This window comes from Triticum dicoccoides, chromosome 1A (assembly GCF_002162155.2).
Source record: "Triticum dicoccoides isolate Atlit2015 ecotype Zavitan chromosome 1A, WEW_v2.0, whole genome shotgun sequence".
In the NCBI taxonomy this organism is placed as follows: Eukaryota; Viridiplantae; Streptophyta; class Magnoliopsida; order Poales; family Poaceae; genus Triticum; species Triticum dicoccoides.
Window position 1 is genome coordinate 284,222,809 of NC_041380.1, and position 24,721 is coordinate 284,247,529.

General features: G+C 44.6%; 1 protein-coding gene and 1 pseudogene across 1 annotated transcript; one reads left to right on the plus strand and one right to left on the minus strand.

Moving 5' to 3' along the window:
- Positions 1-14,849: 14,849 nt before the first annotated feature.
- On the minus strand, positions 14,850-21,456 carry LOC119269070. The gene is made up of 8 exons (XM_037550820.1): positions 21,356-21,456; positions 21,195-21,236; positions 19,531-19,586; positions 18,635-18,692; positions 16,730-16,855; positions 16,049-16,144; positions 15,854-15,925; positions 14,850-15,355 (listed from the first exon to the last, which is right to left on the minus strand). Exons 1-8 carry the CDS (start codon positions 21,416-21,418, stop codon positions 15,293-15,295), a joined length of 576 nt encoding a protein of 191 aa, XP_037406717.1. The 5' UTR covers positions 21,419-21,456; the 3' UTR covers positions 14,850-15,292.
- Positions 16,959-18,358, plus strand: LOC119269060 (annotated as a pseudogene).
- Positions 21,457-24,721: the final 3,265 nt, after the last annotated feature.

Genomic DNA, 24,721 nt, shown 5'->3' on the forward strand with positions numbered 1-24,721 from the left:
TAGTCTTGTTCATCCCTTGCATATTATAGTTCATCATGAAGCTCTTGTAGCTTGGTGGCAGTGATTGGAGAATTCTGTCAATGACGCAATCATTTGGAAGATTAACTCCCAATTGAATCAAGTGATTATTATACCCAGACATTTTGAGTATATGCTCACTGACAGAACTGTTCTCCTCCATCTTGCAGCTATAGAACTTATTGGAGACTTCATATCTCTCAATCCGGGCATTTGCTTGAAATATTAACTTCAACTCCTGAAACATCTCATATGCTCCATGACGTTCAAAACGTCGTTGAAGTCCCGATTCTAAGCCGTAAAGCATGGCACACTGAACTATCGAGTAGTCATCAGCTTTGCTCTGCCAGACGTTCATAACATCTGGTGTTGCTCCAGCAGCAGGCCTGGCACCCAGCGGTGCTTCCAGGACGTAATTTTTCTGTGCAGCAATGAGGATAATCCTCAAGTTACGGACCCAGTCCGTGTAACTGCTTCCATCATCTTTCAACTTTGCTTTCTCAAGGAACGCATTAAAATTCAACGGAATAACAGCACGAGCCATCTATCTACAATCAACATAAACAAGCAAGATACTATCAGGGACTAAGTTCATGATAAATTTAAGTTCGATTAATCATATTACTTAAGAACTCCCACTTAGATAGACATCCCTCTAATCTTCTAAGTGATCACGTGATCCAAATCAACTAAACCATAACCGATCATCACGTGAGATGGAGTAGTTTTCAATGGTGAACATCGTTATGTTGATCATATCTACTATATGATTCACGCTCGACCTTTCAGTCTCCGTGTTCCGAGGCCATATCTGCATATGCTAGGCTCATCAAGTTTAGCCTGAGTATTCTGCGTGTGCAAAAACTGGCTTGCTCCCGTTGTAGATGGACGTAGAGCTTATCACACCCGATCATCACGTGGTGTCTAGGCACGACGAACTTTGGCAACGGTGCATACTCAGGGAGAACACTTGATAATTTAGTGAGAGATCATCTTATAATGCTACCGTCAATCAAAGCAAGATAAGATGCATAAAAGATAAACATCACATGCAATCAATATAAGTGATATGATATGGCCATCATCATCTTGTGCTTGTGATCTCCATCTTCGAAGCACCGTCGTGATCACCATCGTCACCGGCGCGACACCTTGATCTCCATCGTAGCATCGTTGTCATCTCACCAATCTTATGCTTCCATGACTATCACTACCGCTTAGTAATAAAGTAAAGCATTACATCGCGATTGCATTGCATACAATAAAACGACAACCATAAGGCTCCTGCCAGTTGCCGATAACTCGGTTACAAAACATGATCATCTCATACAATAAAATTCAGCATCATGTCTTGACCATATCACATCACAACATGCCCTGCAAAAACAAGTTAGACGTCCTCTACTTTGTTGTTGCAAGTTTTACGTGGCTGCTACGGGCTTAAGCAAGAACCAATCTCACCTACGCATCAAAACCACAACGATAGTTTGTCAAATAGACTCCATTTTAACCTTCGCAAGGACCGGGCGTAGCCATACTTGGTTCAACTAAAGTTGGAGAGACAGTCGCCCGCAAGCCACCCATGTGCAAAGCACGTCGGGGGAACCGGTCTCGCGTAAGCGTACGCGTAATGTTGGTCCGGGTCATCTCGTCCAACAATGCCGCCGAACCAAAGTATGACATGCTGGTAGGCAGTATGACTTATATCGCCCACAACTCACTTGTGTTCTACTCGTGCATATAACATCAACATAAATAACCTAGGCTCGGATGCCACTGTTGGGTTTCGTAGTAATTTCAAAAAATTTCCTACACACACACAAGATCATGGTGATGCATAGCAACGAGAGGGTAGAGTGATGTCTACGTACCCACGCAGACCGACTGCGGAAGCGTTGACACAATGTAGAGGAAGTAGTCGTACGTCTTCACGATCCAACTGTTGGGTTTCGTAGTAATTTCAAAAAAATTCCTACGCACACGCAAGATCGTGGTGATGCAAAGAAACGAGGGGGAAGAGTGTTGTCTACGTACCCTAGCAGACCGACTGCGGAAGCGTTGACACAACATAGAGGAAGTAGTCGTACGTCTTCACGATCCAACCGATCAAGCATCGAAACTACGGCACCTCCGAGTTCGAGCACACGTTCAGCTTGATGACGATCCCCGGACTCCGATCCAGCAAAGTGTCGGGGAAGAGTTCCGTCAGCACGACGGCGTGGTGACGATCTTGATGCACTACAGTAGCAGGGCTTCGCCTAAACTCCGCTATAGTATTATCAAGGAATATGGTGGCTGGGGGCACCGCACACGGCTAAGGAATAGATCACGTGGATCAACTTGTGTGTTCTAGGGTGCCTCTCCCTCAGTATATAAAGGACTAGAGGGGGGAGGCTGGCCGGCCAAGGTGTGGCACGCCAGGAGAGTCCTACTCCCTCTGGGAGTAGGATTCCCCCCCAATCCTAGTTGGAATAGGACTCCTTGAGGGGGGAAAGAGAGAGAGGGGGCCGTCCACCTCTCCTAGTCCTAATAGGACTAGGGGAAGGGGGAGGTGCACAGCCACCTTGGGCTGCCCCTTTCTCCTTTCCACTAAAGCCCACTAAGGCCCATATAGCTCCCGGGGGGTTCCGGTAACCTCCCGGTACTCCGGTAAAATCCCGATTTCACCCGGAACACTTCCGATATCCAAACATAGGCTTCCAATATATCAATCTTTACGTCTCGACCATTTCGAGACTCCTCGTCATGTCCCCGATCTCATCCGGGACTCCGAACTCCTTTGGTACATCAAAACTCATAAACTCATAATATAACTGTCATCGAAACCTTAAGCGTGCGGACCCTACGGGTTCGAGAACAATGTAGACATGACCGAGACACGTCTCCGGTCAATAACCAATAGCGGGACCTGGATGCCCATATTGGCTCCTACATATTCTACGAAGATCTTTATCGGTCAGACCGCATAACAACATACGTTGTTCCCTTTGTCATCGGTATGTTACTTCCCCGAGATTCGATCGTCGGTATCCAATACCTAGTTCAATCTCGTTACTGGCAAGTCTCTTTACTCGTTCCGTAATACATCATCTCGCAACTAACTCATTAGTTGCAATGCTTGCAAGGCTTATGTGATGTGCATTACCGAGAGGGCCCAGAGATACCTCTCCGACAATCGGAGTGACAAATCCTAATCTCGAAATACGCCAACTCAACATCTACCTTTGGAGACACATGTAATGCTCCTTTATAATCACCCAGTTACGTTGTGACGTTTGGTAGCACCCAAAGTGTTCCTTCGGCAAACGGGAGTTGCATAACCTCAAAGTCATAGGAACATGTATAAGTCATGAAGGAAGTAATAGCAACATACTAAACGATCGGGTGCTAAGCTAATGGAATGGGTCATGTCAATCAGATCATTCAACTAATGATGTGACCTCGTTAATCAAATAACAACTCTTTGTCTATGGTTAGGAAACATAACCATATTTGATTAACGAGCTAGTCAAGTAGATGCATACTAGTGACACTCTGTTTGTTTATGTATTCACACATGTATTATGTTTCCGGTTAATACAATTCTAGCATGAATAATAAACATTTATCATGAAATAAGAAAATAAATAATAACTTAATTATTGCCTCTAGGGCATATTTCCTTCAGTCTCCCACTTGCACTAGAGTCAATAATCTAGTTCACATCGCTATGTAATTAACACCAATAGTTCACATCTTTATGTGATTGGTTCACATCTTCATGTGACTAACACCCAAAGGGTTTACTAGATTCAATAATCTAGTTCACATCGCTATGTGATTAACACCCAAAGAGTGATCATGTTTTGCTTGTGAGAGAAATTTAGTCAACGGGCCTGCCAAATTCAGATCCGTATGTATTTTGCAAAATTCTATGTCTACAGTGCTCTGCACGGAGCTACTCTAGCTAATTGCTCCCACTTTCAATATGTATCTAGATCGAGACTTAGAGTCATCCAGATCTGTGTCAAAACTTGCATCGACATAACTTTTTACGACAAACCTTTTTGTCACATCCATAATTGAGAAATATTTCCTTATTCCACTAAGGATAATTTTGACCACTGTCCAGTGATCTACTCTTAGATCACTATTGTACTCCCTTGCTTAACACAGTGTAGGGTATACAATAGATCTGGTACACAGCATGGCATATGTTATAGAATCTATGGTTGAGGCATAGGGAATGACTTTCATTCTATTTCTATCTTCTGCCGTGGTCGGGCTTCGAGTCTTACTCAATTTCACACCTTGTAACACAGGCAAGAAACTTTTTCTTTGACTGTTCCATTTTGAACTACTTCAAAATCTTGTCAAGGTATGTACTCATTGAAAAACTTATCAAGCGTCTTGATCTATCTCTATAGATCTTGATACTCAATATGTAAGCAGCTTTACCGAGGTCTTCCTTTGAAAAATTCCTTTCAAGCACTCCTTTATGCTTTGCAGAATAATTCTACATTATTTCCGATCAACAATATGTCATTCACATATACTTATCAGAAATGTTGTAGTGCTCCCACTCACTTTCTTGTGAATACAGGCTTCACCGCAAGTCTGTATAAAACTATATGCTTTGATCAACTCATCAAAGCGTATATTCCAACTCCGAGATGCTTGCACCAATCCATAGATGGATCGCTGGAGCTTGCATATTTTGTTAGCACCTTTAGGATTGACAAAACCTTCTGGTTGTATCATATACAACTCTTCTTTAATAAATCTATTAAGGAATGCAGTTTTGTTTATCCATTTGCCAGATTTCATAAAACGCGGCAATTGCTAACATGATTCGGACAGACTTAAGCATAAATACGAGTGAGAAACTCTCATCGTAGTCAACACCTTGAACTTGTCGAAAACCTTTTGCGACAATTCTAGCTTTGTAGATAGTAACACTACTATCAGCGTCCGTCTTCCTCTTGAAGATCCATTTATTTCCATGGCTTGCCGATCATCGGGAAAATCCATCAAAGTCCATACTTTGTTCTCATACATGGATCATATCTCAGATTTCATGGTCTCAAACCATTTCGCGGAATCTGGGCTCATCATCGCTTCCTCATAGTTCGCAAGTTCGTCATGGTCTAGTAACATGACTTCCAGAACGGGATTACCGTACCACTCTGGTGCGGGTCTCACTCTGGTTTACCTACGAGATTTGGTAGTAACTTGATCTGAAGTTACATTATCATCATCATTAGCTTCCTCACTAATTGGTGTAGTAGCCACAGGAACAGATTTCTGTGATGAACTACTTTCCAATAAGGGAGAAGGTACAATTACCTTATCAAGTTCTACTTTCCTCCCACTCACTTCTTTCGAGAGAAACTCCTTCTCTAGAAAAACTCTGAATTTAGCAACAAAAGTCTTGTCTTCGGATTTGTGATAGAAGGTGTACCCAACAGTCTCCTTTGGGTATCCTATGAAGATTTACTTCTCCGATTTGGGTTCGAGCTTATCATGTTGAAACTTTTTCACATAAGCATCGCAGTCCCAAACTTTAAGAAACGACAAATTTGGTTTCTTGCCAAACCACAGTTCAGATTGTGTCATCTCAACGAACTTAGATGGTGCCCTATTTAACGTGAATGCAGCTGTCTCTAATGCATAACCCCAAAACGATAGTGGTAGATCAGTAAGAGACATCATAGATCGCACCATATCTAATAAAGTACGGTTATGACATTCGGACACACCATTATGCTGTGGTGTTCCAGGTGGCATGAGTTTGTGAAACTATTCCACATTGTTTTAATTGAAGACCAAACTTCGTAACTCAAATATTTTACTTCTGCGATCATATCATAGAAACTTTCATTTTTGTTACGATGATTCTCCACTTCACTCTGAAATTCTTTGAACTTTTCAAATGTTTCAGACCTTTGTTTCATCAAGTAGATATACCCATATCTGCTCAAATCATCTGTGAAGTTCGGAAAATAACAATACTTGTCGTGAGCCTTAACACTCATCGGACCGCATACATCAGTATGTATTATTTCCAATAAGTCAGTTGCTCGCTCCGGAGAACGGAGTCTTAGTCATCTTGCCCATGAGGCATGGTTCGCAATCATCAAGTGATTCACAATCAAGTGATTCCAAAATCCCATCAGCATGGAGTTTCTTCATGCGTTTTACACCAATATGACCTAAACGGCAGTGCCACAAATAAGTTGCACTATCATTATTAACTTTGCATCTTTTGGTTTCAATATTATGATTATGTGTATCACTACGATCGAGATCCAACAAACTATTTTCATTGGGTGTGTAACCATATAAGGTTTTATTCATGTAAACAGAACAACAATTTATTCTCTTACTTAAATGAATAACCGTATAAACATGATCAAATCATATTCATGCTCAACGCAAACACCAAATAACACTTATTCAGGTTCAACACTAATCCCGAAAGTATAGGGGAGTGTGCGATGATGATCATATCAATCTTGGAACCACTTCCAACACACATCATCACTTCACCCTTAACTAGTCTCTATTTATTCTGCAACTCCCGTTTCGAGTTACTAATCTTAGCAACTGAACTAGTATCAAATACTGAGGGGTTGCTATACACACTAGTAAAGTACACATCAATAACATGTATATCAAATATACTTATGTTCACTTTGCCATCCTTCTTATCTGCCAATCACTTGGGGTAGTTCCGCTTCCAGTGACCAGTCCCTTTGCAGTAGAAACACTTAGTCTCAGGCTTAGGACCAGACTTGGGCTTCTTCACTTGAGCAGCAACTTGCTTGCTATTCTTCTTGAAGTTCCCCTTCTTCCCTCTGCCCTTTTCTTGAAATTAGTGGTCTTGTTTAACCATCAACACTTGATGTTTTTCTTGATTTCTACCTTCGTCGATTTCAGCATCACGAAGAGCTTGGGAATTACTTTTGTCATCCCTTGCATATTATAGTTCATCACGAAGTTCTACTAACTTGGTGATGGTGACTAGATAATTCTGTCAATCACTATTTTATCTGGAAGATTAACTCCCACTTGATTCAAGCGATTGTAGTACCCAGACAATCTGAGCACATGCTCACTAGTTGAGCGATTCTCCTCCATCTTTTAGCTATAGAACTTGTTGGAGACTTCATATCTCTCAACTCGGGTATTTGCTTGAAATATTAACTTCAACTCCTGGAACATCTCATATGGTCCATGACATTCAAAACATCTTTGAAGTCCCGATTCTAAGCTGTTAAGCATGGTGCACTAAACTATCAAGTAGTCATCATATTGAGCTAGCCAAACGTTCATAACGTCTGCATCTGCTCCTGCAATGGGTCCGTCATCTAGCGGTGCATCAAGGACATAATTCTTCTGTGCAGCAATGAGGATAAACCTCAGATCACGGATCCAATCCGCATATTTGCTACTAACATTTTTCAACACAATTTTCTCTAGGAACATATCAAAATAAACATAGGGAAGCAACAACGCGAGCTATTGATCCACAACATAGATATGCTAATACTACCAGGACTAAGTTCATGATAAATTAAAGTTCAATTAATCATATTACTTAAGAACTCCCACTTAGATAGACATCTCTCTAATCTTCTAAGTGATTACGTGATCCAAATCAACTAAACCATAACCGATCATCATGTGAGATGGAGTAGTTTTCAATGGTGAACATCGTTATGTTGATCATATCTACTATATGATTCACGCTCGACCTTTCGGTCTCTGTGTTCCGAGGCCATATCTGCATATGCTAGGCTCGTCAAGTTTAACCTGAGTATTCTGCATGTGCAAAACTGGCTTGCACCCGTTGTAGATGGACGTAGAGCTTATCACACCCGATCATCATGTGGTGTCTGGGCACGACGAACTTTGGCAACGGTGCATACTCAGGGAGAACACTTCTTGATAATTTAGTGAGAGATCATTTTATAATGCTACCGTCAATCAAAGCAAGATAAGATGCATAAAAGGATAAACATCTTATGCAATCAATATAAGTGATATGATATGGCCATCATCATCTTGTGCTTGTGATCTCCATCTCTGAAGCACCGTTATGATCACCATCGTCACCGGCGCGACACCTTGATCTCCATCGTAGCATCGTTGTCGTCTCGTCAATCTTATGCTTCCACGACTATCACTACCATTTAGTAATAAAGTAAAGCATTACATCGCGATTGCATTGCATACAATAAAGCGACAACCATATGGCTCCTGCCAGTTGCCGATAACTCGGTTACAAAACATGATCATCTCATACAATAAAATTCAGCATCATGCCTTGACCATATCACATCACAACATGCCCTGCAAAAACAAGTTAGACGTCCTCTACTTTGTTGTTGCAAGTTTTACGTGGCTGCTACGGGCTTAAGCAAGAACCAATCTCACCTACGCATCAAAACCACAACGATAGTTTGTCAAATAGACTCCGTTTTAACCTTCGCAAGGACCGGGCGTAGCCACACTTGGTTCAACTGAAGTTGGAGAGACAGTCGCCCGCAAGCCACCTGTGTGCAAAGCACGTCGGGGGAACTAGTCTCGCGTAAGCGTGCGCGTAATGTTGGTCCGGGTCGTCTCGTCCAACAATACCGCCGAACCAAGTATGACATGTTGGTAGGCAGTATGACTTATATCGCCCACAACTCACTTGTGTTCTACTCGTGCAAATAACATCAAACCATAAAACCTAGGCTCGGATGCCACTGTTGGGTTTCGTAGTAATTTCAAAAAAATTCCTACACACACACAAGATCATGGTGATGAAAGCAACGAGGGGGAAGAGTGTTGTCTACGTACCCTCGCAGACCGACTGCGGAAGCGTTGACACAACATAGAGGAAGTAGTCGTACGTCTTCACGATCCAACCGATCAAACACCAAAACTACGGCACCTCCGAGTTCGAGCACATGTTCAGCTCGAGGACGATCCCCAGACTCCGATCCAGCAAAGTGTCGGGGAAGAGTTCCGTCAGCACGATGGCATGGTGACGATCTTGATGCACTACAGCGGCAGGGCTTCGCCTAAACTCCGCTACAGTATTATCGAGGAATATGATGGCTGGGGGCACCGCACACTGCTAAGGAATAGATCACGTGGATCAACTTGTGTGTTCTAGGGTGCCTCTACCTCAGTATATAAAGGACTAGAGGTGGGGAGGCTGGCCGGCCAAGGTGTGGCGCGCCAGGAGAGTCCTACTCCCTCTGGGAGTAGGATTCCCCCCCCCCCAATCCTAGTTGGAATAGGACTCCTTGAGGGGGGAAAGAGAGAGAGGGGGCCGGCCACCTCTCCTAGTCCTAATAGGACTAGGGGAAGGGGGGAGGCGCACAGCCACCTTGGGCTGCCCCTTTCTCCTTTCCACTAAAGCCCACTAAGGCCCATATAGCTCCCGGGGGGTTCCGGTAACCTCCCGGTACTCCGGTAAAATCCCGATTTCACCCGGAACACTTCCGATATCCAAACATAGGCTTCCAATATATCAATCTTTAGTCTGGACCATTTCGAGACTCCTTGTCATGTCCATGATCTCATCCGGGACTCCGAACTCCTTCGGTACATCAAAACTCATAAACTCATAATATAACTGTCATCGAAACCTTAAGCGTGCGGACCCTACGGGTTCGAGAACAATGTAGACATGACCGAGACACGTCTCTGGTCAATAACCAATAGTGGGACCTGGATGCCCATATTGGCTCCTACATATTCTACGAAGATCTTTATCGGTCAGACCGCATAACAACATACGTTGTTCCCTTTGTCATCGGTATGTTACTTGCCCGAGATTCGATCGCCGGTATCCAATACCTAGTTCAATCTCGTTACCGGCAAGTCTCTTTACTCGTTCCGTAATACATCATCTCGCAACTAACTCATTAGTTGCAATGCTTGCAAGGCTTATGTGATGTGCATTATCGAGAGGGCCCAGAGATACCTCTCCGACAATCGGAGTGACAAATCCTAATCTCGAAATACGCCAACCCAACATCTACCTTTGGAGACACCTGTAATGCTCCTTTATAATCACCCAGTTACGTTGTGACGTTTGGTAGCACCCAAAGTGTTCCTCCGGCAAACGGGAGTTGCATAATCTCATAGTCATAGGAACATGTATAAGTCATGAAGGAAGCAATAGCAACATACTAAACGATCGGGTGCTAAGCTAATGGAATGGGTCATGTCAATCAGATCATTCAACTAATGATGTGACCTTGTTAATCAAATAACAACTCTTTGTCTATGGTTAGGAAACATAACCATCTTTGATTAACGAGCTAGTCAAGTAGAGGCATACTAGTGACACTCTGTTTGTTTATGTATTCACACATGTATTATGTTTCCGGTTAATACAATTCTAGCATGAATAATAAACATTTATCATGAAATAAGTAAATAAATAATAACTTAATTATTGCCTCTAGGGCATATTTCCTTCACCAACCGATCAAGCACCGAAACTACGGCACCTCCGAGTTCGAGCACACGTCCAGCTCGATGACGATCCCCGGACTCCGATCCAGCAAAGTGTCGGGGAAGAGTTCCGTTAGCATGACGGTGTGGTGATGATCTTGATGTACTACAGCAGCAGGGCTTCGCCCAAACTCCGCTACAGTATTATCGAGGAATATGGTGGCTGGGGGCACCGCACACGGCTAAGGAATAGATCACGTGGATCAACTTGTGTGTTCTAGGGTGCCTCTGCCTCAGTATATAAAGGACTAGAGGGGGGAGGCTGGCCGGCCAAGGTGTGGCGCGCCAGGAGAGTCCTACTCCCTCTGGGAGTAGGATTCCCCCCCCCCCCAATCCTAGTTGGAATAGGATTCGCGGAGGGGGAAAAGAGAGAGAGGGGGCCGGCCACCTCTCCTAGTCCTAATAGGACTAGGGGAAGGGGGAGGCGTGCAGCCCACGTAGGGCTGCCTCTTCTCTTTTCCACTAAGGCCCATCATGGCCCATTTAGCTCCCGGGGGGTTCCGGTAACCTTCCCGGTACTCCGGTAAAATCCCGATTTCACCCGGAACACTTCCGATATCCAAACATAGGCTTCCAATATATCAATCTTTACGTCTCGACCATTTAGAGTCTCCTCGTCATGTCCGTGATCATATCCAGGACTCCGAACAACCTTCGGTACATCAAAATGCATAAACTCATAATATAACTGTCATAGTAACCTTAAGCGTGCGGACCCTACGGGTTCGAGAACAATGTAGACATGACCGAGACACGTCTCCGGTCAATAACCAATAGCGGGACCTGGATGCCCATATTGGCTCCTACATATTCTATGAAGATCTTTATCGGTCAGACCGCATAACAACATACATTGTTCCCTTTGTCATCGGTATGTTACTTTCCCGAGATTCGATCGTCGGTATCCAATACCTAGTTCAATCTCGTTACCGGCAAGTCTCTTTACTCGTTCGGTAATACATCATCTCGCAACTAACTCATTAGTTGCAATGCTTGCAAGGCTTATGTGATGTGCATTACCGAGAGGGCCCAGAGATACCTCTCCGACAATCGGAGTGACAAAACCTAATCTCGAAATACGCCAACCCAACATGTACCTTTGGAGACACCTGTAGTACTCCTTTATAATCACCCAGTTACGTTGTGACGTTTGGTAGTACCCAAAGTGTTCCTCCGGTAAACGGGAGTTGCATAATCTCATAGTTATAGGAACATGTATAAGTCATGAAGAAAGCAATAGCAACATACTAAACGATCGGGTGCTAAGCTAATGGAATGGGTCATGTCAATCAGATCATTCTCTTAATGATGTGATCCCGTTAATCAAATGACAACTCATTGTTCATGGTTAGGAAACATAACCATCTTTGATTAACGAGCTAGTCAAGTAGAGGCATACTAGTGACACTTTGTTTGTCTATGTATTCACACATGTATTATGTTTCCGGTTAATACAATTCTAACATGAATAATAAACATTTATCATGATTATAAGGAAATAAATAATAACTTTATTATTGCCTCTAGGGCATATTTCCTTCAGCCCCGTCACCCGGCATGCCTGCTTCGATGAAGTCGAACGCCTTCTCCGGCTGTGTGCGCTCCTCTGGCCAGGTCTTTGGCCGAGTGGATGGGATGGGGGCAGGTCCGGGGGAAACCCTTGGCCGTCGGCGAAGGCCACGACAATGGCGGCGCCTTTGCTGGGCGTCGGTTCCCTTCTTGGAGGCCTTGTCGAGGTCCTCTCCCATCTTTCACTATGCTCTTCTTTTGGGCGAAAGCTCTAGTTCCCCTTGTGGGCGACGGCGTCGTACCCTCGTCGCGCTCCTTTTTAAAGGCGTGGCCTCGGGTTCCCGGAAGCACGGTGGGCACTTTGCGGTGTGTGTGAAGTGTTTGGCAGCGGCAATGTGTGCAACGTTTCATCTATTCTACCGCTGGTCTTCATCTTGTGGTAGCGCTCCTTCGGCTTGGCGATGGAAAGGCATTGGTGGTGGTCGTCGTTTGGCGTCATGGTGCCGTCGATGGCGGAGGAACCTGTCAAGGTTGGTACCTCAATCTGCTCTGAAATTGGACCAGTGGAAGATGGTGGCGATGACACATGTGAGTGCGTCGGACTGGATTGTGCCCCGAACCCGTTATGTGGCTCGGTCGGAGATTCCGGCTTTAGATATTAGGTTTAGGTGAGAGGTCTGGGTATATGGCCCAGTTTGCACCCCTTCATCATATGGATAGGAGTGGGGGCATATGTTGCCAAGATGGCAGTTTCAGGCATATTGTTGTACTACTTTGTAAGGTCCTCGAGAATAATCAATAAAATGGCTGCATGCATCTTCCAGATGCAGAGGCCGGGGGTCATCCTCCTTTTCTAAAAAAAAGTTGACGATGGTCCGGGAGAACAGAAAGAAGCCACTCTAAAATTTGTCTAAACCATAAATCATCACATGACCACCTTAGTACAATACGAATATATGTATATGCACATATACTCATCTATGATGGTTGAAACGAAAAATGTACAACATGAAAGTCGTGTGAAACATTGAGATGAAGTTATTGGTACAACCATTTTCTTTCCGGGTCTGACTAGGATCGACACGGCCTACCGAACGCATCATGCCGACTCCAATGTTGTCAACAACAACAAAAATCCAAGCCGACTCCAAAAGCACTTGCATGCTCGGCTACTGACTCGGATGTGGCTGCCGCGGCGTACGCTTGTATCTTCCTGCTTCTTCAGTCCCTGATCCGTTTGTATCATGCAGCAACACATGCAATTTTCCTTCAACCTAGCTGGCCACTGAAATCGTACGACAATGAAACTATGCAATACAAATGAAACATGAACTAGACCTATGCAACAAAGTTAACACTAACAGCCTCTCGGTCTCAACATCCGAAGATGCACACAACTGGTAATCAATGCGTGGTCAAGAAACACCTATTCGTAGGTTGATGTGGGCTCAAACTGTTTGCCGAAAAGGAACGCTGTCGACTTGGATCCACACCCGCGTGGGCTCGATGGGGACTTGGACAGTCTTCCGCTCGGCGGAGCTGGACTTATCACGTGATAGCCAAACCAAGTGCACTGACCACGTGCTACGTCACAATTCTACTAGTAGTATTATACCGTATATATTGCATCTAAGTACTAAGCTGCAGAGGATGTCCCCACCGATCTGTCGGAACTTGGAAAGTAGGAACAAGTAGCTACCTGAGCACAGCGCCAATAGAACAGCTGATGTTGCATAGATTCTGACACTAGGCACTAATAAAATTTACAAACAATCCCCTCCTGTTTAGAGGGATACGGAACAAACGCACCCCGTTTTCTATTCCTCAGTCCTTCGAGATGCTTCCGTATGCATGTGGCGCTTGCAGCTGCATGCAGGCGTGCCCACGTGTACACCCGTACAGAAACACTTCACGAAATAACACCAACCAAGCTTACACCAGGAGCCACAGGACAAACAACAACACAACAACAGAAAATAATTTTCAGAAAAAAATGGCTTCAGTTCACATTATTTTTTGTGCTGGTGTGCTTTGGTGCGTGCGTCCAGCACCGCACTCCGTCCGATCGTTCGCAGAGGACAAGCTATAGGACGAAACGGATACAGTTGCCACGGTAGCTTTCGAGGCGCGTACGACAGCTCGGAGAAAAGCGACGTGGAAATTCGCGTGTTATTTTGCTCGGTCCTCGCGTGGGCTAGCTAGGCGCAGGCACTGATCGGGTCTTGTTTAATCCCGCCGTGGATTCATGCGATGCGTCATGGCCTCGTGGGTGGCGATGCCGAAACGAGCGAAGGGGAACAAACACCGGCGCCGGTCGAGGTAGTAGGAATAGAATCTCGTTCGAGTTCCGAGAATGCTTTTGGCATTCGAAACTACTTGACGAACGACAGTCCTTGGACGATGCTTGCACGACCGATGATCCAACGGTGCAAATCCACGCATCAGATGTGATTAAAGGCTCAGCTGGCTCTGTCGTCCATAAATCGTGCAAGGAATGTCGTGTGTGTAGCAATGCTGTTTGGCATTGGCTCTCCATGCACGGGGCACACGGAGATGCGGTGGTACGAAGCAGCTAGCACCTACCGCAACATACTTATTCTGATGCTGCGCGCTCGAGTAGATCTCATTCTGATGCTGCCTCCGCTACGAACGGGAGCCTCGTTTTCAGTCCTCTAGTACGAAGAATATGGGTGAGCATGTACGAACGAGCAATTTAAGTTAGAGCTACAGTTTGATGCTTGTGACACTTGTGGATGGTGGATTGCATTGCACGCCCTACTGCGTATGAGAGATGACGTCGACACCCAAAACAGACAAGCACTCCAACAACTTGTACTCCTACACAAGAGCTCATGCTTGCGATTCATTGCTCACGAGAATAACATGAGAATTTTAGTTGTACAACTTTGCGATCGAATTGAGGCATCGAGGAAACTGGGTGACAAATGTGGAAATATACGCTGGGAGTCGCTAGGACTAGTTTTCCTACATCATCAGCGCTTCGCTTGATAAATTCTTCTGTTAGCTGTTTCTCTCTTGTATGCTGATTTCAGCTCCAGAACCGTTGGACAGCGACGTCTATCTGCTGTGCAAATTTCCAGATCTAAGAGTAAATTTCTCACAGCTTTGGGTTTCCGCGACAGAGTATGCATGTAGGTACCGAGCACAACCCCTTAGTGAAGATGAAGATGGTCGCGTGATGAAGATGAAGATGATTGAGTGGCAATGTATCAGGACTGCAAAAACAAGGGGCAGTCCAGCACAATCGCTATCGGTAGTACGTAGCCAATATGCAAAGCAGAACGGATGAAGCTGTGGTCACAATCAACTCCTGCAATGAGATGTCCACCGATTAGTTTTGCTGTTATTACTCTATAAAAAAATAGTTTGCTGTTGCAAGATACTCCATCCGTCCCATAATATAAGAGCGTTTTTTGACACTAATGTACATAAAAGAGAATATTCATTTTTTTAGAGTACATAAAAGAGAATATTCATTTTTTTATTCATGTTTTCCACCAGAAAAGCATCATGCACTTGCTCCAGTGACCTTTCTAGTTAAAATACTTTGAGGAGTACTAACTTGCTAGCTTTCTAGTTCATGCTAAATATCCTTTTTGGCAAAAAAAGAAGGAAGAAAAAAGTTGCCTCAGATGTTAAGTAAACCAAGCACATTGACTCATCCGTATTATAAACCTAAATGTAGTTTTAAACTCCAAGAACAAATATCCACAAGTTTGGCATAATAAAAATTGATACTTCTAATCCATCGTAAAAAAATGAAACCATACCAAGCAACAATACACACATATCGCCATGCATACTGTACCTGGAAGTTATAAACAACAGAAGGAATATAGTGACCAAGAAACTGGGAGAAATTGGCCAGTCCGGTATAACCCTGAAAGCAAAAGGATACAAAGAAGTCATACTGAGAAGCGATTAAGAAAGCTGGAGAAACAACACGGGAAGAGAAACTAATACAACTAATCTGGATTGCGCTGTATTTGAACAGTTCACTAACCAGGGATGCAGCAAATATCGATCCAAGTACCAAACCCAAACTACGAAGCACTCGCTTTGCCATATGTATACCTCGGCCTTCAACCTCACCGTACTCCTGCCATAAACATTGTATTTGGATATTATGTTCAATCACTCATCGAGTAAATAATATGTCTAGTGAATAGGGTAATAACTAATTAGAAGAAGTACAAGTGATCCAATATTCCATCTGTTGACAGCACCACCTTGTTCAGAACCCCAAGACTGCATTTAGCTAAATTTGGTGCACAACCATTATCCTCTTTAAAAACATGTGCATGTCTTCCTACTAAAATATATGAAAACAAACTTAAAACAAGCATGTACTAACATAATAAAGCATTTTCAACTCAAGGAGATGCCATTCACTCTATAAGATGTCTTCTTTCATGAAGTGTGAAGCTACAAACTATTGGCCTAGTAAAAAACACACATTGGACTATTGCACAGAAGAAATAAATGAATTTTAATGACAAGTGTGTTCTTCCAAGCATTATAATAAAAAGGGGGGAGGAAAAACATCTCACTTTAACTCCCATGATTCCAAAGGTATATTTTGGTTATTATATTTGTACTACCTAAACAAACCCTGGACCAATAGATCGTTCATGTTAATGCCAACATTGTGTAGATACTACTCCGTACTTAGGAAGATCCTTACATTGTATACAGGAGTTATTACTGGCTCCGTAGACTTCAGTTTCTCAAGTACTCGATAGAAATAAGCAAAACACAAAAATTGCAAGGGTTTCCAGTCTGCATGGCCCATGGTCAATATGCACGTGATCTGCAAGAAAATATACAAACGAACATAATAGAACAAACTACATATGTTTGTTGATTCCATCAATATAATTAAGTGCGACGAGATAAATGTGCATACTGACCAGGGACCCCTCCCAGCCCCCGCGTCGCTCCCAGGGGCGACTCGGGAGGCGAAACCCTAGCCGCCGCCCAGGCTCCCCTCCTTCCCCTCCCTCTCCTCGCCGTCGCCGGAGGATGCCGGCGGGCAAAGCCCTCACCGGTGGACGGCGGCGGCGGGGCCCTCGTTCGTGTGCTCGCGCGCTGCTGCTGGGCGCGCTGGAGCGGCGGGAGCGCGCGGTGGCGCGGCGGGAGCGCGCGGTGGCGCGGCAGGCGGCCGTTTGCTCGCGGGGAGGTCGAGATGGGGTGGACTGCGTGCGCGGTGGCGCTGCCATGGCGGCCGCCGGCCGCTGATGCGTGCGGCAGAGTTGAGGGCGCCCAGATCTGGGCCGCACGAGGCCGCCCAGGCTCTGCCCCCACCAACCCTTCTCCCTCATCCCACCCCTCCCGGCCGCTGCCGGCGGTTGCCGCTGGGTTAGTAAGCACGCGTGCGGCGACCCTGACGGTTGCTGCTCCGCTGTGCCCCGGCGGATCCTGGCGGCGGAGGCTGCGGGCCAGCGCAGCGGCGGCGTGGTGCAGGTGGCTGCTGCCGCCTGCTGGACGCGCTCCCGATGGTGGCCGGCCTGCTGGAGCTGCGCTGGTCGGTGCCCACTCCTGCGACGACAACGTTTCTAGGCTTCCCCCATGTGTGTTGGTCTTTTCCGACGATTCTGCGCCATGCCCGGTCTGCCACTGCATCTGAGGTCTTCGTTCTTGGGTCGGGGCGAAATCCCCGCGTGGCGACGACCTGCGCTGTCTATGGCGACGCCCGAGGGTGCCGTCACCTCCTTGGAGGCGTTGGCATGACCCTGACCGGACCTCCTCCTCGAGCACCGGGAGAAATCCTAGGTCCGGCCTCCCGGACCGGGCAGCGGCGGCGTCTCAACGCCGTTCCCCTCTTGATGGCGCTGCTTTGGCTGCAAGTGGAGTTCTTGATGCGACAGATGGTGGTTGGCGATGCATCGCTCTGGCGTAGACTGCTACACAAGGAGCAGGTCGCAACGTTTGCCTGTGCTGGCGCTCCCCAATGAATGCTACACCAGTTCCAATCAGGCCCTGCCTTCACCCGCCGACTCTCTAGGCACATGGGTGCGAGGTACGTCGGCCTGGGCAGTCCTGAAGCTGCATTCGTCCCTGGAAGTGTCTTGCAATGGCAGTGATGCTGCCCTGTTGCTCCGAGTCTCGGTGCTTCGCCATTTTGGCTGGAGGCAAGGCTGGGAGAGGCCTAATGTCGTTGAGTGTCTGTAGTTGAGGGCACCTCCTCACCTAGCTGTAGTCACTTGGTGAGGACGGTCGTGTGTGTGTGTGTCCCTCCTTTCTGGAGGTTGTACCCCCGATGTCTTCCTGTTTAATGCAATGAAACGCAACTCTTTTGCGTTTTCTCGAAAAAAAAATGTGCATACTTTCATAGAACAATTTGAAAAGGTACAAATGCATAGAACATTTAAGCTAAAGCTAAATTATTCCGAAGTAATGCTAAAATATGAAAAAAGAAAAGAGAAACATCATTCAGTCGTTTCCAAGTTAAACTTCTGTGTTTGAGACAACATGGAGTGGAGCTGACCAAAGCAGTACTGCAGTTTTTTACTAAAACACAAAAAATATTAATAATTGCATATGGAATCATTTAGATTTTTTATGGATATTTCAGAAAAGAATTTCTTACAAATGTTGCTGATATTGCCATATTTATCTGGAGGTCCTTTGCAGTCGCTCTAGAGTATCTGGAAGATGACCAGTATCAACATATTATGAACAGCATTATCCAATGCCCAGCGTGAATATATTTTGCATAGAACTAGCATAAAGACTTCACATTTATCAGTAACATGTGAACAGATCAACATTCATCTAAGAGAAGTCAAAATAAGGGTCTATCTATAAGCAAAATAAATAAATAAATAAATAAGGACCAAACAAACCGATTAACCTACTCGCTCACTGGTTTGGTGTTCCAACCGTCAGCTCAGCCAGTCAACCCGTGGTTCAAAATTTCGAACATAATATATTAAATTGATTTCAAATTAAATATAAGCTGATAGCACTTCATATGCTCTAAAAATAGTCTACAACTTACTTGCCACATTTCTCACAAAGACTATGTAGCCCATGTTTGTATTGGACCCCAGCTTGATGGGTTTGAGGCCTCAGCTTCACGCCAGGGTCACATGCTTTATTTTGGTACCATTTTCTCAGTTTTCAAGTCAAACAACCTTTTAGGCAAAAAGGACCGGATCAGGCACCAGTTCTGGTTTATTCTGGTTGGACCACAAGTCTGGTTTCGTAAACAATGTTTGTAAGGGCATATTTGACACGTGCAGCTTTCAAAGAATTAGTTCCATTCCCACAGGAAACGAGACAACTCCCGCAAATCAAAGAGGCCCTAAGCGTTGAGTAAGTCAAGAGAAGGATGTTCAGTTGTTCATGTTCACGCATGCATAAACAAGGCAAGCTGAAGGTTCATATGAGTGCTGGGTGCATCCATGTAAATCAAAATGTACACAATATGATGAACAAACATATATGCAAGAAAAGTTTGGTTCTGATATCAAATGACTATACCTAGGTCCCCAGGGAACTATTGGTTGATTATCAGCATATTTTATGTCCTTTGACACCTAACATCCAAAAGAGTGAAAATATCAGAATAAAGAATTCAGATGATACTCCTCTCAAGGCTAGTGGAACAAACTCTAATTAGTTCTAGGCCTAATAGATAGTAATACTCTGAATTCTGATGATTTATGGGTGTGTTTAGGGCACATCTAGATGTGCTCTAGTTATTGCACATCTAAGTGAGTGAATCATGCATAAAGAGGAAAAGGAAAAAGAAAAAGAAAATATCCACACGAATCTTAATGTAAGATCAATGACATAGGACTTAGATGTGCAATACTTATGGCACATCTAGATGTGCTTTAGCAAAACTGATGATTTATTGATCATGGGAGAAGCCCAATATATAGGAGGAATAGCTTGGCTGACAAGCCGACGCAAAAGGAAATACAATCTGGACTCTGAAACAGGTTCTAATCTGGACTCTGAATCTAATACGAATCTGAACCTAATAACTAATCTAGACTCTGAATCTAATACGGATCTGAACCTAATAACTAATCTAGACTCTGAATCTAATAACTTGTAGCAGTACAGGAATCCTAGCCTGTTATGGCGCTGCTAGAAGGAGGGCGCGAGAGGGCCGGCCGGGGACCTTTTGCCCACGGCCGGGCAAGATGGAAGGGATTTCCTTCTTAATTCTTGCTTGATTAGATTGATACATCTCATCTCTTTATATAGAGAGGTTTACTTGACTCCCAAGCAAGGCTTACTTGACCCCTAAGCAAGCGACCCTTATCTCTAATTAACCTTAAGACTAACGGGCTATACCGCCAGCCCAGGCCATTAGGCCCATTACGTACTATAACATAGCCACTTTGGGCTGGACCAGGGGGTGGTGCGGCCAGGGCTGCGGCCCTCCGACCATATGTGGTTCCCCACATAACAGCTAGCCAAAGATTTTGATGGATTCCAAGAAGTACAAACTCCTTGCATCCAGCAATACATCCATGAAGCCAAATGAAGTTGAATTCAGTGCAACATAATTGACAGTGCTCGACAAAGCAACCATTCTAAAGTGACCAACTAATCATAGACCCATAGATGGTTACATATATATCTCTATACAAAAATTTAAAACATTTGTTAAACAAAACTATGTGGCTCATCAGAAAATAATTTGCAACATAGCAATTATGTGCTTATTTCAGCATTAAGAAACTTATCAAGGAGCGACAATGAATTGGACAATTGGTTGCAAGCGTCCACTGATCCACTGATTGAGAGACTCCGGGCAAGCATCTAAAGCAAGGTAGTCAGAATGGCAATTTTATTGTACGGTTATACGACTTTACGATTCAAACTAACCACTCTGGTTCTACGATTTTCATTAGTAGAATTCACATCTCAATGATTCTGATAGTTAAGATTCTACAATTTGCGATCCTATCATCAGAGCTCCATTAGGATTCAGAATCACGGTTCTCACTACCTTGATCTAAAGGACTTGTTTCGAAAAACAGCATATAGATTGCCGATGGTCCTGCAACTACAATACCTCTTACATCTCATCCTAAGCAAAGTCGTATACCAGCTGATGTGAACATTTGATTGGATGGACAACATGAATTTCCATATTTAACAAGGGCAAGCCTGTCATGAAAGCTAACCTGGACTGGTCCATATGCCACACCTTTCTTCCGGTTCTGCACCTGTTCCATCATGATCGTATCATAAGCCGTCTCTAACTAAAATCAGAAGAGCTCTAACTCATTGACACACTAACACCAACACAAGCACCAAATACAGAATGACAAGGACCCAAAACTACCTTCAACAAGTATGCAGCATCACCACTGTTCTCGGCGTTCTTTCGACGCCACTTGTAGGCCATCTTCACCTGGTCGAACCCATCAAGCGGACTGATGCCCAAAATCTGGCAACAGGGACCATAAGTTGTTGGAATATTAGGCAAGTTCATGATTAATTCCAGTAAATAATTCATGACTAGAAGAGATACTAGCATGCAATAATCTAGCAAACTAGAAGAACAACAAGACATGCATAACAGCAGCAAGCACGTAACAATAGCTGTAGAAGCAGACATGAACAAAGGATGTTGGACGTACTGATCGTTAGCTATTATGGGTGCGACAGTGTTGATGACGATGTTGGCGACGATCTGCTGCTGACGGCGATGAATACGACGATGAGTAGCACCGCCCGACTTGGACGGAAGACGACCCGTGATGACGAATTTGAGCAGTCGCGCACAACGCTTCCCAAAAACCTAATTCGTCCTCTCCCGGTGCAGGATTGCAAAGACGAACGGTTCCGGAGACCTGCTCTCCCACGCGCCGATGCACGCCGGCGTTTGGGATGGAGTAGACTACGATGGCGGTGCAAGTTGTGAGATGAGGCAAAACCCTAGGGTTTTTTTCGGTGTGTCTCTGGCCGCAGCCGGTAGCTGTATATATATTAGGACCAGAGGCGGTATTGTGTCGCGACCACAATCCCAAACCGACTTGGTTTCTAATTCGTATACTTACCGGACAAGAAATCAAAACTTGTCTGCCAAGACATAATAAATAAAACGGCAAAAGGAAGCTGCGCTCCTGCAAGGAGACGGACCGGATTTCGGCGGACCATTCACGCGCATGTCGCATGTACGCGCCGCCTCGCCTCGCCTCGCCTCGGCCCGGCCCGGCCAGGCCCGGCCAGGCCAGGCCAGGCCAGGCGAGGCGAGCGAGCGCGCGCGTGTGGTTTTCCCTTTCTCTTCTCACACACCACTTAGAGTGGTGGAGAGAACCCACTATATAAAGAGGTCCAACTCTTCTTCAACTTCCAAGGTGGGACTAAACTTAGCACCACCACTTGCCATTTTACACATGGGCTTTGAGATTTCAGAAATTGCTATGGGCCTAGCCCATTAATTCTAACAATCCCCCACCAGATCTCAAATACCCATTTAGAGATTTGCCTTCTCTCACCACTTGTTTAATATACCAGTGTTTCAGCAGAGACTGTTAAGTTGAACTTCTGCCTAGAACTTTAAGCTACATCCATTCACAACTTGACAATGGACTATGCCTTGAATTGCTAGTTTTGTGTGAACAGGTTTCACTCAAAGTCTTAACCAGTACCTGACCGCCAGTAGGCTACCCCGCGGTTTGGAGCTTATACGTCATACTCCCTGGTCTCTTCGTGAGTTTACTAGAGATCACCCAAATCTCATAGACAGCGACGTTTACAGTCAGAACTCATATAGGTGTGTTCTTTCAAGACTGCTCTGTAGGACAGCATCTTTGCTAATTATAGCCAATAGAACCACATTAAGGCATGTTTCCGACCTGCCTTACAGATTTGAGCCTTACAGCTCTGAGAGTTTTGCATCTTCACTTGGAGACGATCATAAGTTATTACTCTCCTCAGTTAACCAATAGCTTGTTCTTCCCAGATCCTAATTCACGGGATCTCCGATCACAAAGGTTGGGTTACTACTATGGTGTAACATCTATGGGTCTCATACCCATCTCCCTCGATGCAATATCTATCACATTTCGTGATAGTCCCTTTGTAAAGGGATCTGCCAGGTTTTTGTCTGTTTGTATATACGTAACAGTTATTACTCCGGAGTTTCTCAACTTCCTGACAGACTTCAAACGTCTTTTCACGTGTCTTGATGACTTTGCATTATCTTTAGAATTGTTCACTTTAGCGATAACCGTTTGGTTATCACAATTCATAAGAATAGCCGGTACAGGTTTTTCAACAACCGGCAAGTCCATCAAGAGCTCACGCAGCCATTCTGCCTCAACAGTAGCTGTGTCCAAAGCAGTTAATTCTGCTTCCATAGTTGACCTCCTCAATATGGTTTGCTTGCAAGACCTCCATGACACTGCGCCACCACCATGACTAAATACATACCCACTTGTTGCGTAAAGTACATCAACATCGGAGATCCAATTTGAATCACTATATCCTTCTAGCACAGCAGGATGCCCTGAATAAGTAATTCCGTAACTCATAGTACCTCTCAGATAGCGCAAGACCCTTTCTAGTGCATGCCAATGATCATCACCCGTGTTGGACATGAACCTACTCAGTTTGCTCACAGCAAAAGAGATATCTGGTCTTGTAGCGCTAGCTAAGTACATGAGTGAACCGACAATTTGAGAGTATCTTAATTGATCTCTCGTTTCTTTCTTGTTCTTTCTGAGTGTCACGCTGGGATCATAAGGTGTTGGAGAAGGCTTGCTATCCATAAAACCGAATCGGTTCAAGACCTTCTCAACATACTGAGATTGCGTTAATGTAATCCCACTCTCATCCTTAATAAGTTTGATGTTTAGAAGTACATCGGCTTCTCCCAGATCTTTCATGTCAAAACTTTTTGATAGAAAAGACTTGACCTCATTAATTGCATTAATGTTTGTACCAAAGATCAGTATGTCGTCCACATACAAACATAATATGACACTATTGCCCCCACCATGGCGATAGTAAACACACCTATCAGCCTCGTTAATGACAAATCCTGCAGAAGTCAAAGTTCTTTCAAACTTCTCATGCCATTGCTTAGGTGCCTGTTTCAGACCATACAAAGATTTTAACAACTTGCACACCTTTCTCTCTTCACCCTTTACCACAAACCCGTCAGGCTGATCCATATAGATCTCCTCTTCCAACTCTCCATTGAGAAAAGTTGTCTTTACATCCATTTGATGAATGATAAGACCATAAGAGGCAGCCAAGGAAAGTAACACTCGAATGGTGGTCATTCTAGCAACGGGTGAATAGGTGTCAAAGTAATCTTCGCCTTCTTTCTGAGTGTAGCCCTTGGCCACTAGCCGCGCCTTGTACTTATCAATAGTACCATCAGGCTTTAGCTTCTTTTTGAACACCCACTTACAGCCCACAGGTTTACAACCATATGGTCTATCAGTTAGTTCCCAAGTTCCATTAGAAAGAATTGAGTCCATCTCATTATGAACAGCTTCTTTCCAATCATCTACATCCGGAGATGCATATGCTTCTGCAATCGTCTTGGGTGTGTCGTCCACAAGGTAAACAATGAAATCATCACCAAAGGATTTTGCAATCCTTTGTCTCTTGTTCCTTCTAGGAACTTCATTGTTATCCTTCTCAAGGACTTCCTCATGTGATTGTTCAAAATATTCATCAGTTGTACTAGATT